Here is a 13,209-nt window from a genome sequence, read left to right on the forward strand (position 1 = left end):
CCGAAACTGAGTTTCTCGTCTGAAATTGAATAAATAAATAAACAAGCCTTCACAAGCGTTTTTTGCTATTTTGAGATTTGAAACATTCTGAAGTCATTATGATCACATGAGCTGTCTTACAGAACAGTGATACAAGTATTTAGTGGTTTTCATTTATCACATCAGGTGACTTTGAGGGCTGTTTCAGCTTGTTTGGGTTCGGTTTGAGGTGATGTCATTGTTGTGCTGCTTTAGTTCTCTGTGTGAGACTGTGTTTTTGGATTCAATTCTCTCCTGTTTGTGCAACATGACCTTTTTTTTTTTTTTTTTTTTTTTACATATTTTACTAGTGACATATGCCATTATTCTAATGTTAAACTGAAAGTTAGGATTATTTTCATAACTAATTACGGTGGCCCTGGAGTGCAAAACACAAACACAAATCACAAAACACAAACGTTTTGTTTTGCTTTTGTGTTTTGTGATTTGCATTTGTGTTTTTTGTTTTGCGTTTGTGTTTTGAGTTTGTTTTTTTGGTTTGCGTTTGTTTTGCGTTTTTGTTTTGCATTTGTGCAATTTGTGGTTTTGCTTTTGTGTTTTGTGATTTACGTTTATGGTTTTTGTTTTGCGTTTTTTGTTTTGCGTTTGTGCAATTTGTGGTTTTGCTTTTGTGTTTTGTGATTTTCATTTGTGGTTTTTGTTTTGCGTTTGTGTTTTGCGTTTGTGATTTGCGTTTGTGTTTTTTGCGTCATCTGTATTTTGCACCTCAGGGTGCAAACCATAACCAATCACTATTTTACTGATTAAAATTGATGATGTTTGCAAATATCTTGTTTTTTCCCAGCACAACAAAATATACCAAAATCCCGGTCTTTTTGTAGCGGATATGTTCCGTACACCTGTGTATCACGTACACTACACCACTGAACTTGCAGCTCTACTTTAATGTAATTGTTTTAATTTCCTTCTCAACACAGACAATGAGCTACTCGACAATCTTTACTCCCGGCAACGACGACCACTGGCTGTAGGTCACATGTCCAAAAGGCCCCAATATTGATAAATATAGTTCCCAAATAACATCATATCCCATCAAATGCTTCCATGCACCCTTTCTCCTTAAAACTGGCACAGTTCCTGTTACATAACTGCTCTGCTGCAGGGCACACAGAGAGCTACCTCAGCAGTAATGCCTGGCGTATATGAACAACACACCACCAGAGTCTGTCGAGTCGGCATCAACAATAATGATGCAACGTCATATTTCTACGCTGCTGCAAAAAATACAAACAGACGCGATGTTTTTTGGAGCCAACTCGGGGTGTGATTGTCGGTGCCAGCTGATCCAGAGGAAACGTCAGCGTTTGGCCAGAGAACAGATGCTGGCACAGCAGCATGTCTGACGCACAACACAGCTGGCACAACTGGCCCGGGTTACATCAGTTATACAAGCAGCGTTAAGAAAACCTGAAAAAAAAAAACCTTCCATGTATTTTCACTTTCAAATGACCTGAAGATCCTTTGATGTCAGAACAAATATCTCTAGCAGAGGGTCTCTATTAAAGTGCCAGACTGCGGAGCTCACGCAGACTCAGTGAAATTCCATGTGCTGTGAGTGAACATGTGTGTAATCAGTTTAACGCGGGAGTGTTTTGAGTCTCTGAAGTTTTCTAAAACCTAACATAAACCTATGTTTATTGACAACACGGCCAAATAAAGTAGTGAAGTGGCAACTCCCGGCAGTTTGTTGACGGTCACATAGTTTGACAACGTGTCTCGTTCTGTTGCTGTAAAAGCCTTCAGAGTTCAGAGGCCTCTTTTGTGCCGCGCCATCCAAAGTAAATCCTTCACAAATGCACACTGACGTCTCTAAAGTCCTGTATCCAGTGATATTATTTCTCCTTTACTGTAAGCTGCCCTGTGCATGGATCACATTCCCATTATCTCTCATTACAGGACAGAGCAGGAAATCCTCAAAAGAAAAGTGAAACAATTATTTGTCGTTCTGAACATAAAAAGCTCATCAACAGTTTGAAAACATTTGCAGCCGATGAGCTAATAAAGACTTTTGCCAACAAGAAATGAAATTATATCACTGCTGGAAGACAACAACTGTTTATTTATGTTTGTTTTGTTCATTCTGGTGGAAAAATCTAAATAAATGGGACACATTTGTGTCATTAAATACCAATTCATCCTTTTAATGAGGTTTAATCCTCAGGTTTAATAGACAAACACAAGGGAGAGACTCGCAGAGCAAAGAACCAAATGAACAAACACCACAAATTACTATTATTATTATAAATTCAAAATGAGAAAGTCTCCATTAGACCTACGGCTAAATGAAAAATAAAACAAAGCTGTTTTTGACGAAGAAATCATCTTTGGCTCTGAAAGCAGGGGCTTTACACACTATCTGAACAATTCCACCCCCTGTGTTCCATCTCGCAATCAATTATTCAGCATGGATTCCATTTCGAGGCTGTACGAGGAAGGGGGGGGGATATGAATTGTGTACATAAATACATGCATGTGACACAGTAACTCCTTTATCAGGCCGGATGCCCTTCAGGATCGGTCACAGGCCTGTCACAACGTGTGCGCGTACATCCAAAAGAGAAAAGTCTGATTGTGTGCACTGACACAAACAAAACTTGCTGTCAGGGTTTCTGCATCTTTATATTAAGCTGTGTGGTTCAGACATTCTTGTAGTGCTGCTAAAATGTCTTGTAGAAGAGCATTCCTGTTCTCCTTGGACACCTAATTGGGAGAAAGGAAAAATATAAGTCATTACCGCAAGACAGCAAGTGTGCAGACACTAGTGAAGCTCAGCAGTGAGCTGAGACTATTGTCTTGTCCTGTAGTTTGTAAGCCTCACTTAACAATGGTGCTCTTTGAGATTATCAAACAACTAACCTCTGACCTTCTGTCCTGTAAGTGAAAACATCAATCGTGTTTGCCCGCAAAACGTTTAACCTGCCTTGTTAAGAAAAGAAATAAAACTACGCATGTAGTGAGCGCTTTGCACGACAACATCCATGACCGAGCCTTCCGTGATTAATTATTTTGACGTCTCAGACCGGCCCTTTGTTGTTGAATCAGTCACGCGCATGATTTAGAGTTAATCCCGCTATCGGAGAGAGGGATAATGCAGGTCATGGCTCTCCTGTACTGGTGGTGAGCAGACTGACTGTCCTCTTAAGACCAAGTGGATGCAGAGTGAAATGAGAGATATTATGGGACTTATAAGCTAAATTGACCTACATGTATGTGTTTGTTTGTTTGTTTACAGATGTACTCACAGTAAAGACCTTGACATCTCTCCTGCCGCGCACTTCCTCCACCAGACCCAGAGGTTTGCCCTTGGGGACGGGGATGGTGCCCAGGACGGTGCAGGAAGCGCTATCTAAGGTCTGTCTCACCGCCCTGATGAACGACTGGCTGAAAAGCTCCATTTTGCCAATTTCGTCGATGACAAACACCTTCCCGTCATTGCCGCCGCCGCGTGCTGCCCCCACCTGCGGAAGAGAAATGTTGGCATCAAGCGGGAGCGATCATCGCGCTTCCACGCACAGTTAAGTACTACGACGGTAGTAGCTCAGCGATGACGTATAATTGGTCGACTCTCCTTGTCCCAGAATACAAGCACAAGCAGAGAATTGATTAAACGCCTCGGCTCGGGAGAGATACAGCGCCCTTCAGCTTTTTATTATTAGGTATTTATCAGTTGATACTAGCAGTAGGAAGACACCACGATATGATATCATCACAATATTGAAGTCACGACACAATATTAGTCGCGATATTTAGTATTTGCGAGATACTCGCACAGCTCTCGTCGACTGAAACGTCAATTGATTTATTTTTACGCTAATCCACAAAAAGTTTGGGAAAAAAAACGGACGAAAAGTGCCACGCAAACCAGAACTGCCGAAAATTTTTATAAAATAATGGATTCACGAAAGAAAAAGATGCAAAATGGCTCAGTAGCACCCCTACAGGTGAAACACCTGTGGAGCAGGCAGAAATTTAGTTGCGCCGAATTTTGCGAAATTCGGTGGGAACATTGTTCGCCCAAGACGAACAAAAAATCCTCTCGACACCACGACCTCAACTCAACAGGAAGTCAGCCCTCTTGGATTTGGCATATATATATTGGCGTTTCGCAAGTTTCATAACCTAGCTTGCTCGTCTGAGGGCGTGTAGATTCAAAAAGGCATGGCCAAGGCAGCCATTGGAACTTTGGCGAATTTCGATGGCTCGTCGCAAAACACGAAGTGTGCTATAACCTTTTATTATTTTGGTTTCCTCATCCTAAATGTACAAAAATGCATCGCCTTGGACTTGTTTTGGACCATGTTTTTCTTGCAGTTGTCGTTGTTTTCTCCTGTGTAACAACGTCTGTAATGTCTCAGACAAAACACAGGGCTTGTAACAATCCGATTAAACTTATACAGTATGTGGGTTAATAATTCGACTTCCTAACAAATGACCTGGGCGTGTCGGTCCATAATCAGTCGGACTGAGGTGTTCACATCATGTTTTCAACGACTTTCAACGACTCTCATGATTGATGTTGGTCACTAAGTTAACAAAATCTATTCATGATGATTGTGAAGACGCGTTTCAGCGTCTGTGCAGCAGAGGCTCATCACGTCGTATCAAGTACGTGATTCTTCCCCGTCAGTTCGACTGTGCCGGCGGTTTTTGTATGCAGCGTGTGTGATCTGCTGTGATTAGAGAAATACTCAAAGTGAGATGAAAGTGGAAAATGTGCCGCCAAGGTCGAGACACCTTCCCTGACATTGCGTGTGTAGGTGTCACTCCGGGCTCATTTACATGCCAGATTAATCACGGTCAGTGACAGCCAGACGGCACCACCAACAGTAAAAATGCCACTCTGGAATTTATGTGTTCGCTGGCTTCCAATTATTCCATCAATGCTGAGAAAATCAAAGGTCTGATGATTCGTTAAGTGCAGAGACACGGACGTGTTTAGCTTACTGTGATCTATTGATGAGGTTCGAGGTGGAATAAAAGGAAGACGACATGCTGGCTATCTTACATTTCTGAAGAGGGGTAGAGCCAGGTTTTCAAATGAAGGCAAGTCAACCACATACTGCCCAACGGTGTATTCCCTTCTTCCGTGAGACGCACCAGCAGTGGTGTCTCTGTAAGTCGAGATGAAGTGAGCCTTTTAGTCAAAACAAAGCAATAAAGAAGAGAAGATAGTTGACTTTGGGGGATGACATCCCTGCTACCTGATTCTGGACAGGTGGCCTCTCTCTCCTGACATGGTGACGACATCAAAGCCGACTCTCCGGCCTCCCTCCCTGACCTCCTCTGTGTAGAAACCTTCCACTCCCACTCCCGATGACACTAAAGCCTCACAGGCTCTCTGGACAAGAGTGGTTTTCCCCACACCTTTGAGCAAAAACAAGACACACTGTTAAAACAGCTGCAGTATCATTATTTTAATCTGGGCTTAGCTTCCTTGGTGTTACACCAGGGGTATATGAGTCACATGTGGTTCGTCAGACCCACTGCAGTGGCTTCTTGTAGCTTGTACTTTTTTATTTTTAGTATTTCAAAGTGAACACCACTTAATTATAGATCAGGATGATAATTAAAAGTGAATATTTTGCGTGTCACGTCGAATGCAAACTTTGGAGTCCTATTCGTCTTTGGATCCACATATTTATGCCAGGCAGGATTTCTCAAGCGTAAAACTACATGAAATCCAAATTTTGTTTTATTTATATCAAAGCCGGTTACTTTTAATCGAATACATTTTCCACAAACATTAGAAGGACTAGGTCTACATACTTCTGTGTTTTATTTATTTATTATTTTTTTCTCCTTTATAAAAGGTTGGGTATAAATAAAGCTTTTGAAATGTCAAATGTCATGACAGTTTTCTTTTTGTAGTTCTTAAATTTAACAAACTATCATTATTCTACATGTAGTAAATTTGTGTAAAATGGCTTTTGTGGCTTCAGATGAATTTTATGTGGGTGGAGAGGGGACAAAATGGCTCTTGTCATACTAAAGGTTGCAGGTTGCAGGGGATTATACGTTATGGCATGTGTAATTTATAATAATTTAAAAAAAAGTCTTTCTGCTTTATTAATGAATTATCTCTGTCTATTCAATACATATGTACTGCATGGGTTAACTCATTTGTTTATCTGGGGCCAGAGAGGTTTGGCTGTTAAAAATATTACTGTTCATATTTCTCAGAAATAAGATAGAATATCATATTACAAAGACAAATAAACAGAAGCAAATAAACTAAAATACAAAACCATCATAATCTCACAAACTCTGCATGAGGAGGCTAAAAAAAGACACATGAAAGTGTTTCTTGCCGTCTGAGGATCATAAAGACAGGAATCTGTCTGTGCGTCTGTGCCTGTGGGCACAGTTTATCAGAAAGACAGTTTAACCGTCTAAAATAAATAAGGGGGAAAAAAGAGGACATGCTACATAACAACCTACACGATCTAAATGAATCAGAACTGCGGGATTAATTCCTTTAAGAGCATTACCATCATTAGTATGTTTTAAAGTCTCGTATGATAAGTATCATGAGTTAAAAACCTGTTAAAACACCAATGAAAATACAAACTTCCAGGAGATTACGTTAATGACCGGAACAGTTTACAGACTTGTTCTGACTCCACAGTGAGAGTGAGTAAAAACAGTAGTGAACACACAGAGTGTGTTATTACCTGGAGGTCCTGTTAAGAAGACGTGTTTGGACATTTTTTTCGTTTTACGCCGTTTCCATTCAACAGCACAACCAACGTGCTACCGTAGCGCTTCCGTAAACAGTTTTGACGCATGCGCACTGGGCACCAGGCTTTAGCACTTATTTTTGGGCAGGTTTTGAATTATTTAACGCGCAAATTCACCTATACGGTGTCTATTTTTATGAACTTATAACAAGCATAAAAATCCAGCTGTACCTTTGTAAAAACATACCACCAAATTAATCAGCATATACTGTATTTTATACAAAGTAAAATTGCTCCATTTACAGATTTACTCCTACCAAATGAGTTTGTTGGTGATAAGGTGCTATTTTTGGTTATAGCTGACTGAACTTAAACTTTACGTACCTAATAAAGTGGCTGATGAATATATAAATGATTATGTCCTGCAGTGACATTATTTGAACCCCTTAAATTATTGTGGTGCAATAATTCATTACAATACATACTGTGATGTCATTTTCAATATCAAACCAACACAGTTTCAATATTTATTGATATGTTGATGCACCGTGCAAACACATTGAGACAAATAATTTAAACAAATAATCGCTATTAAACTCTGTTGTTTCTGTTTGTTTACTGGTCATAAAAATGTTTTAATCACAGTTAACTGGTTTATTCCATTTTCGCTCATGAGCACTTAATTCTAAATTATCTGACATTTTCACAATTATAATAATTTCTGACTGGTTTTAACTCTCCCTACATACAAGATCAAGGATAATATGCAAAGTAGTAGGTGTTATTTTTAAGTCAGACTTGGTTATTATTATTGGTTATTGTAAATGATGCGCATTTCCATGCTCATAGTGCAGTACATTAGACAAGGGTCTTTCTGCAGGGAGTGTGCATGCTCTCCCTGTGTGTGCATGGATTTTCTTCTGTTTCCCTTCAGCTGAGATTGGCACCACAACGCTCCTGTGACCCTCGTGTGGAGGATAAAGCAATAGAAGATGAGTGAGTGAGTGAGCTTTTCTTTAATAATACCTCAAAGTAAAACAGGCACGTTACATATTTACATATAAGAGATGTACAGTAATTTCTCATAGTGTGTAACCAGGGAGTTTACTGGCAACTAGCTCAGATATATGCTGATACTCTTTCCTCATATCCAAAGATCCAAGCTCATCCTCCATCTCCTCTGCCTCCTGTGGCTCAAGGGAAGACGCAGATTCTGTGGAAAATCCTCGAACAGGGTTGCTGTTTTTGGACTCGCTCCTCTGACTTCTTGAAAGGAAACTGTCGGCAACTCCGCTTCTTTCCACTCCGCCGCTCTCCGTCACCTGCTTTCTGGAGCATACGGTCTGCAAGGAAGCCGACTCGTCTTCTCCGTCACTAGCGTCGGAGGAAAAGCTGAGGACAGAGGCACGAGTTCGAGGTCGAATGACGTGTGTGGACCTCAGAGACCACTGTGGAGAGCTGGACGTTTTGAGGGGCACGGGGAACACAGATCTCTTGTCGAGTAAGACGGAGTCTGGGTTGCAGTCGGAGTCGTAGCGGACAGGAGACTTTGGAGTGTTTACTCTAGAAGGATCTGGGCTGCTCACAGGAGAGTCGGCATCGCTGAGACTGTTGAAGTCATCAGCGTAGTCCTCGTCCTCGTTTTCTTTCTCACTGGGGTCTGAAAATGAAGACTTTCGGCTGCTGTGTGTGCTGCCTTCTAAGGATTCAAATTCCCCTCTGCGTCTGCCAGATTCAGACGGTGATCGATTGGATTCACTCTGATGCTCACTTTTCTGTTTGTGTTGGGCAGCGCTGTCACTATCCACGCTGGGAATGTGAATACATGTAAAGCCTCTCCTCTCAGCAGGGGAAGGTTTTTCTAAGATTCTCTCAGAGTCTGTTTCCTGTCCATCATGATATTTCCCCTGCAGGCTTCTTTGTCTTCGTGTGGTTGTTTCTTGTAACACAGAGTCCACTGTTATATTTTGCATCATTGTCTCAACATTTTCATTGAGACTCGAGAATTTCTTTTGGCTGGACACTGTCAATTGATCCTGTGGCTTTGTCTTTACTTTGGCCACACTCGTCTGTCTTTTATTCTGTATTAAGTCAACGCATTCACGTTTTACTTTTTGAGGAGAGACTTGTTTCAATCTCAGATTAAATGTTTTGGTGCTTCCAAAAACAAGCTTTTTCCTGGAGCTTTGCAAACCCTCTACTCGTTTGTCCTTTTTTTGTACAGATGTAGACTTAACTATAGAAGTAGAAGAGTTTTTTAGAGAATGTGAGTTTCTTAAATGGGGAGACTCTGACCTGTAAATCCATGCTAGATTGGGATGAATAGACAAAGGCTGTTGAGGATTCTGACCATTTAAATGTGAGAGCTCAACAAGAAGAGCGTTGAGTAGAGGCAGCTGTTGTAAAGTTTCCCCAAGGCCACTAGGACTCTCCTCACTCATTTCTTGTATCCTTGGTGGTTTTGGATCATATCTCACTCTGTGGTCCAGTTTTGGGGAACAAACTGTTTTATTCCCAGTCAGCTCATCCTCAGAGCACGAGTCTTCAATTGTGAACGCCTCAGAGTCTGGAATTAGTTGTTTGTAATCCCCTCCAGTGTTCCTGTGTTTTTCCTCTGCATACTTACTGTAGTAAAGTTGTGGGGGGCAGAATAAGTTTAAATCTTCCTCAGAGCAGTTGTCATTTTCATGGAGTGTTTGAGGAGTCTGGGCTCTCGGGCTGTGTTCAGTGGCAGTACCATCCTGCTGGTCATCACTCATCCTGGTTTTTGCACTTGCTGTTGCTTTGTTTCGTGTGGCTGGATAGGAAAGAGGCGGCGATTCTCTCGATATGTTGTTCTCCTCCATGTTGTCTTGCCCATGTTGTCCTCTCGTGTTATTAACAGTCTTCCCGTCTGCGGTGTGTGGCAGTAAACTACTCCCCAGACTTTTAAGTTTATAACTCAGGGATATTAATCCAATTTTCTCCCCCGTGATGCTGCACATGCTGACGTGCCTCTTTTCTCCATGCGATGAAGGAACAGAAACGCCATGCTCGGCCACGTCCTGCATGATCTTATCCATCACATTAGCCAGCGAGATCAAGGAGGAGCCGATTAATTTGGGAATGTCCTCTTTCACATCCAGCACCATGACATAGAGAGGAGTGTTAGACAGGTGTGTGTGCAGGGAGCCCAAGTTCATGAGGAAGAAACAAGACTTGCCTCTGTAAAAGACGTATTCTCCCCGTATATGCTCTTCATGCTGCCCGGCTTGGTGTCTGTCATCATCACTTACATGTTGTTGAGGAGAATAAATGAGCAACGTTGGGAAATCTAGCAGTCGAACAGCAAGAGCTAGCTCGTCGGAGACGTTCGTGTCTTTTCCTACTCGGATATTTTCCACCAACAGCTCAAAAGAAAACAGAGTCTCGTTGTTTTGTCCTTCTGACATCCTGAAAGCACTGCAGCCGCGAGATAGCACTCAGTTAAAGGACTTAACAAGCGAGTTTGAGCTTATCCACTAACGTTAGCTCAAAACGGCTCCATGGAAACAACCGTCGCGTGCATTCTACGTCATAAAGTGCTGCAAGGACACATGGGAAATGTAGTTTTAGTACTTAAGATATTAAACTGATGATAGAAGATTATCCTGGAAGAGAAAGGTTCCAATCTTACAGAAGCCAACACAGTAAAAAAAAGGGAGAATAATAAAATAAAAATAATAGGTTTGAATTATTTACACCATGTATAAAATAAGTATGGAAAAACACTATGAACACTACTACTAATAACACTATCAATACTACTACAACAACTAATAATAATAACAATAATAAAGAAACATAGCCGGACAAATGTAAGAAATAATGACTGCATTCCCACATAATATTATATTTTAAGTTGATGAAATAAAGATTTAATGTGTGAATTGTTCTGTTGTCTTTGTTTCTATATATGTTTTCTGTGTATGTTTATGGGGGAAATTTTAATAGCATTCCTTGTAAGAGCAGTTTCACTAATATTATTTATCCACTGCAAGTATTGAAAACATTATAAACAGAGATAATGAGTACAGGTATGAACTGACTTAAATGAAATCTATATGTGGCATTATGATGCAAAGTTACTATTCAAAATTTATTTTACCTTTATTTTATCTTGGAAGTCTCCTGAAATGTCTTTTAAAAATGAGACCTGGTCAAAACAACTCACCAGTTACAGTTCAGTTAAAAATAATATTCAACACAAAGAAAGAGAGAGAGGGTGAGAACAAAACAAAGTACTCCAAATTTTGAAAAATTTAAGGGGCATTAACTCGTGTTCATGAGTATTTCAAACCCACAGAGAGAATCCTCATGACTATCTGTGAGAAATTACACATTTCAAGCACATGGATATCACAATGATAATTTAGTGTTGAATTTGGGGGCAACTTTTTTCTTTAGTTCACCAGATGGTGCCACTGCAGGACCTACTGGACTTAGGGACTGAAATAATGCTATTTATTTAGGGCAGCTTTGGCATAAACCTTACTATACACATACACTATTTTGGTACATTGTTTACTTAACCCTAGAACACCACATTTATGTAATTTTCATGAAAACCAAGTTTTCATCTTTTTTTTCATCATTTTTTTTTTTTTTTAGAAATTAATTTTCCAGTAATTTAAGAGCATTGTTATATGGTCCCCTCATGATGCTATTCTTTCATTTTGTTAGACATGACACAGTTTAAAATAAAAGAACACTACTAAAATTTGTCATGTATTGTCATATTTTGATGACAAGTACAAAGTAAGAACTTTGAGATTGCTGAATGTAAAGTGCCATGCAAATAAAATGTATTATTATTATTATTGTTATTATTATTATAATAATAATAAGTACTTTTTATTGGGTGTATTTATTATCTCTGGTAAAAAAAATCACCCGGCATTAGTGATGGTGTTTTGAATTTGAGCGATAGTGTTCTAGGGTTAAGTACAAATAAAAGTACTGGCCTGAAATTGTACTCAAGTAAAAGTAGCTTGATTAAAATTTACTCAGAGTAAAAGTTACTTTGGTTGGGTTTTTTTGTTGTGTAGTGCTAAAAGGAGGAGGACACAAATATCACACATGTATACGTATATATATACATATATACAAATATATATATATATATATATATATATATATATATATACATACATTAATATTAGTGAATTGTCTCCATTAACAAAAAAAATAATATATATATATTATTATAAAAAATATATAATATATACTCTTTTTTATGGAGACAATTCACTAATATTCATTATTTATTACAGTGACTACAGTATCAAAAACATCACAAACAGAGATAATGAGTACAGCTACAAACTGCAGGTGTCATGTGACATAATGTATAAAGTCAAAAATATAAATTATATGTATTATTATTATAATATTATCCACATCATGCTCCTAAACACCGCGGTACAAAACTACAAAACAGAAAAAATATGAGAGTTTGTAGCAGCGTCGTGTGGGCGGAGCCTCTGTCCTCTGCGTGCTGTCATCATCGGAGCGGATAGGTGCTGCCGCTGCCGCTGCCGCCGCTGCTGTTGGATGGATTTCGCTGAGGTCTGAGCCACTTCAGTCTGGAGGCTGAGACCGAGAGAGTGAGATGAGAACGACACAGCGAGAGAGAGAGAGAACGACCACTGCAGAGACGCCTGGTTTTATTTGTTCCACTCTTTAAGGATAAGTCACTCACGAACAAGCTCGCGGGACTCCCGGTCACACTGTGAGGTAAGAGTCGAGCCTTCCGTGCGGTTACCGTCTCTTGTGAACCCGAACCGCGGAGCGAAAAGTAGGACTGTAGCTTAAAAAACAAAGTGAGGAGCCGCGTACGTAACGGCACACACACACACACACACACACACGGAAGGTAACCGTGAACACAAAGGATAAAGTTACTTTGTGAGAAACGGGAGAGCAAACCGTCAATATATAATAGCCTCATATATGTGTGTGTGAGCTGTGTTGTGTTGTTGACTTGTATTTTTACTCCTGTTTGTTCATTTATCTACGAAAGAGCAGGGAAATGTGACGATATAGTGTCAAAAATGTTAAGTTTCACGTTTCATATGCTCCATATATTTTTTATACAACAGATAATGATGTTGTCAGTACGTTATATTATCGGTGGTGTTGATAGTGTGTGTGTTTGGGGCTGTGGGGGCAGATGGACAAGGTTTGCACAGAAATATTTTTGAATGAAACGGTTTGGTGGAGTGCCTCCATGAAAACAGTGGGGGGCGATAAAAGCATCGCTGTCCAGCCGGTTGCGGGTGGCAGAGCCTTCATATGCTTGTTGAATTGTCCTGACTGTGAAGCCCAGAGTGTGGGGATTTTAATAAAAGCAGCAGTCACACAGCAGAGCAACTGCACTCCTCTGCTCTGAGCTTCACTAATGCTTATACATGTGCTGCTTGTTTGGGTGAACTTTGCCTGGTGCAGCGGGAGATTGTGTCCAGACAAAGGACAA

The 13,209-nt window shown here is 40.1% G+C and overlaps 2 protein-coding genes across 2 annotated transcripts; both read right to left on the minus strand.

Annotated features, from left to right (window-relative positions):
* Window positions 1–2,110: 2,110 nt before the first annotated feature.
* ntpcr (nucleoside-triphosphatase, cancer-related) lies at window positions 2,111–6,806 on the minus strand. Its single transcript, XM_083897256.1, has 5 exons — window positions 6,711–6,806; window positions 5,241–5,403; window positions 5,045–5,150; window positions 3,282–3,497; window positions 2,111–2,739 (listed from the first exon to the last, which is right to left on the minus strand). Exons 1-5 carry the CDS (start codon window positions 6,742–6,744, stop codon window positions 2,662–2,664), a joined length of 597 nt encoding a protein of 198 aa, XP_083753382.1. The 5' UTR covers window positions 6,745–6,806; the 3' UTR covers window positions 2,111–2,661.
* A 992-nt stretch (window positions 6,807–7,798) lies between these two features.
* map10 (microtubule associated protein 10) lies at window positions 7,799–10,147 on the minus strand (the record flags this gene model as incomplete). Its single annotated transcript, XM_083897369.1, has 1 exon — window positions 7,799–10,147. One exon carries the CDS (start codon window positions 10,145–10,147, stop codon window positions 7,799–7,801), a length of 2,349 nt encoding a protein of 782 aa, XP_083753495.1.
* Between the last annotated feature and the right edge of the window lie 3,062 nt (window positions 10,148–13,209).

This window comes from Microchirus variegatus, assembly GCF_963457635.1.
Source record: "Microchirus variegatus genome assembly, chromosome: 11".
Lineage (NCBI taxonomy): Eukaryota > Metazoa > Chordata > Actinopteri > Pleuronectiformes > Soleidae > Microchirus > Microchirus variegatus.

Bases quoted from the DNA above. Each gene is read 5' to 3' on its own strand.
- ntpcr (XM_083897256.1), bottom strand. From the start codon at position 6,744: ATGTCCAAACACGTCTTCTTAACAGGACCTCCAG. The intron at 3,498-5,044 runs GTAAGATAGCCA...TCTCTTCCGCAG, and splicing joins CTCTACCCCTCTTCAGAAAT to GTGGGGGCAGCACGCGGCGG. The intron at 2,740-3,281 runs GTGAGTACATCT...TCTCCCAATTAG, and splicing joins GAGATGTCAAGGTCTTTACT to GTGTCCAAGGAGAACAGGAA.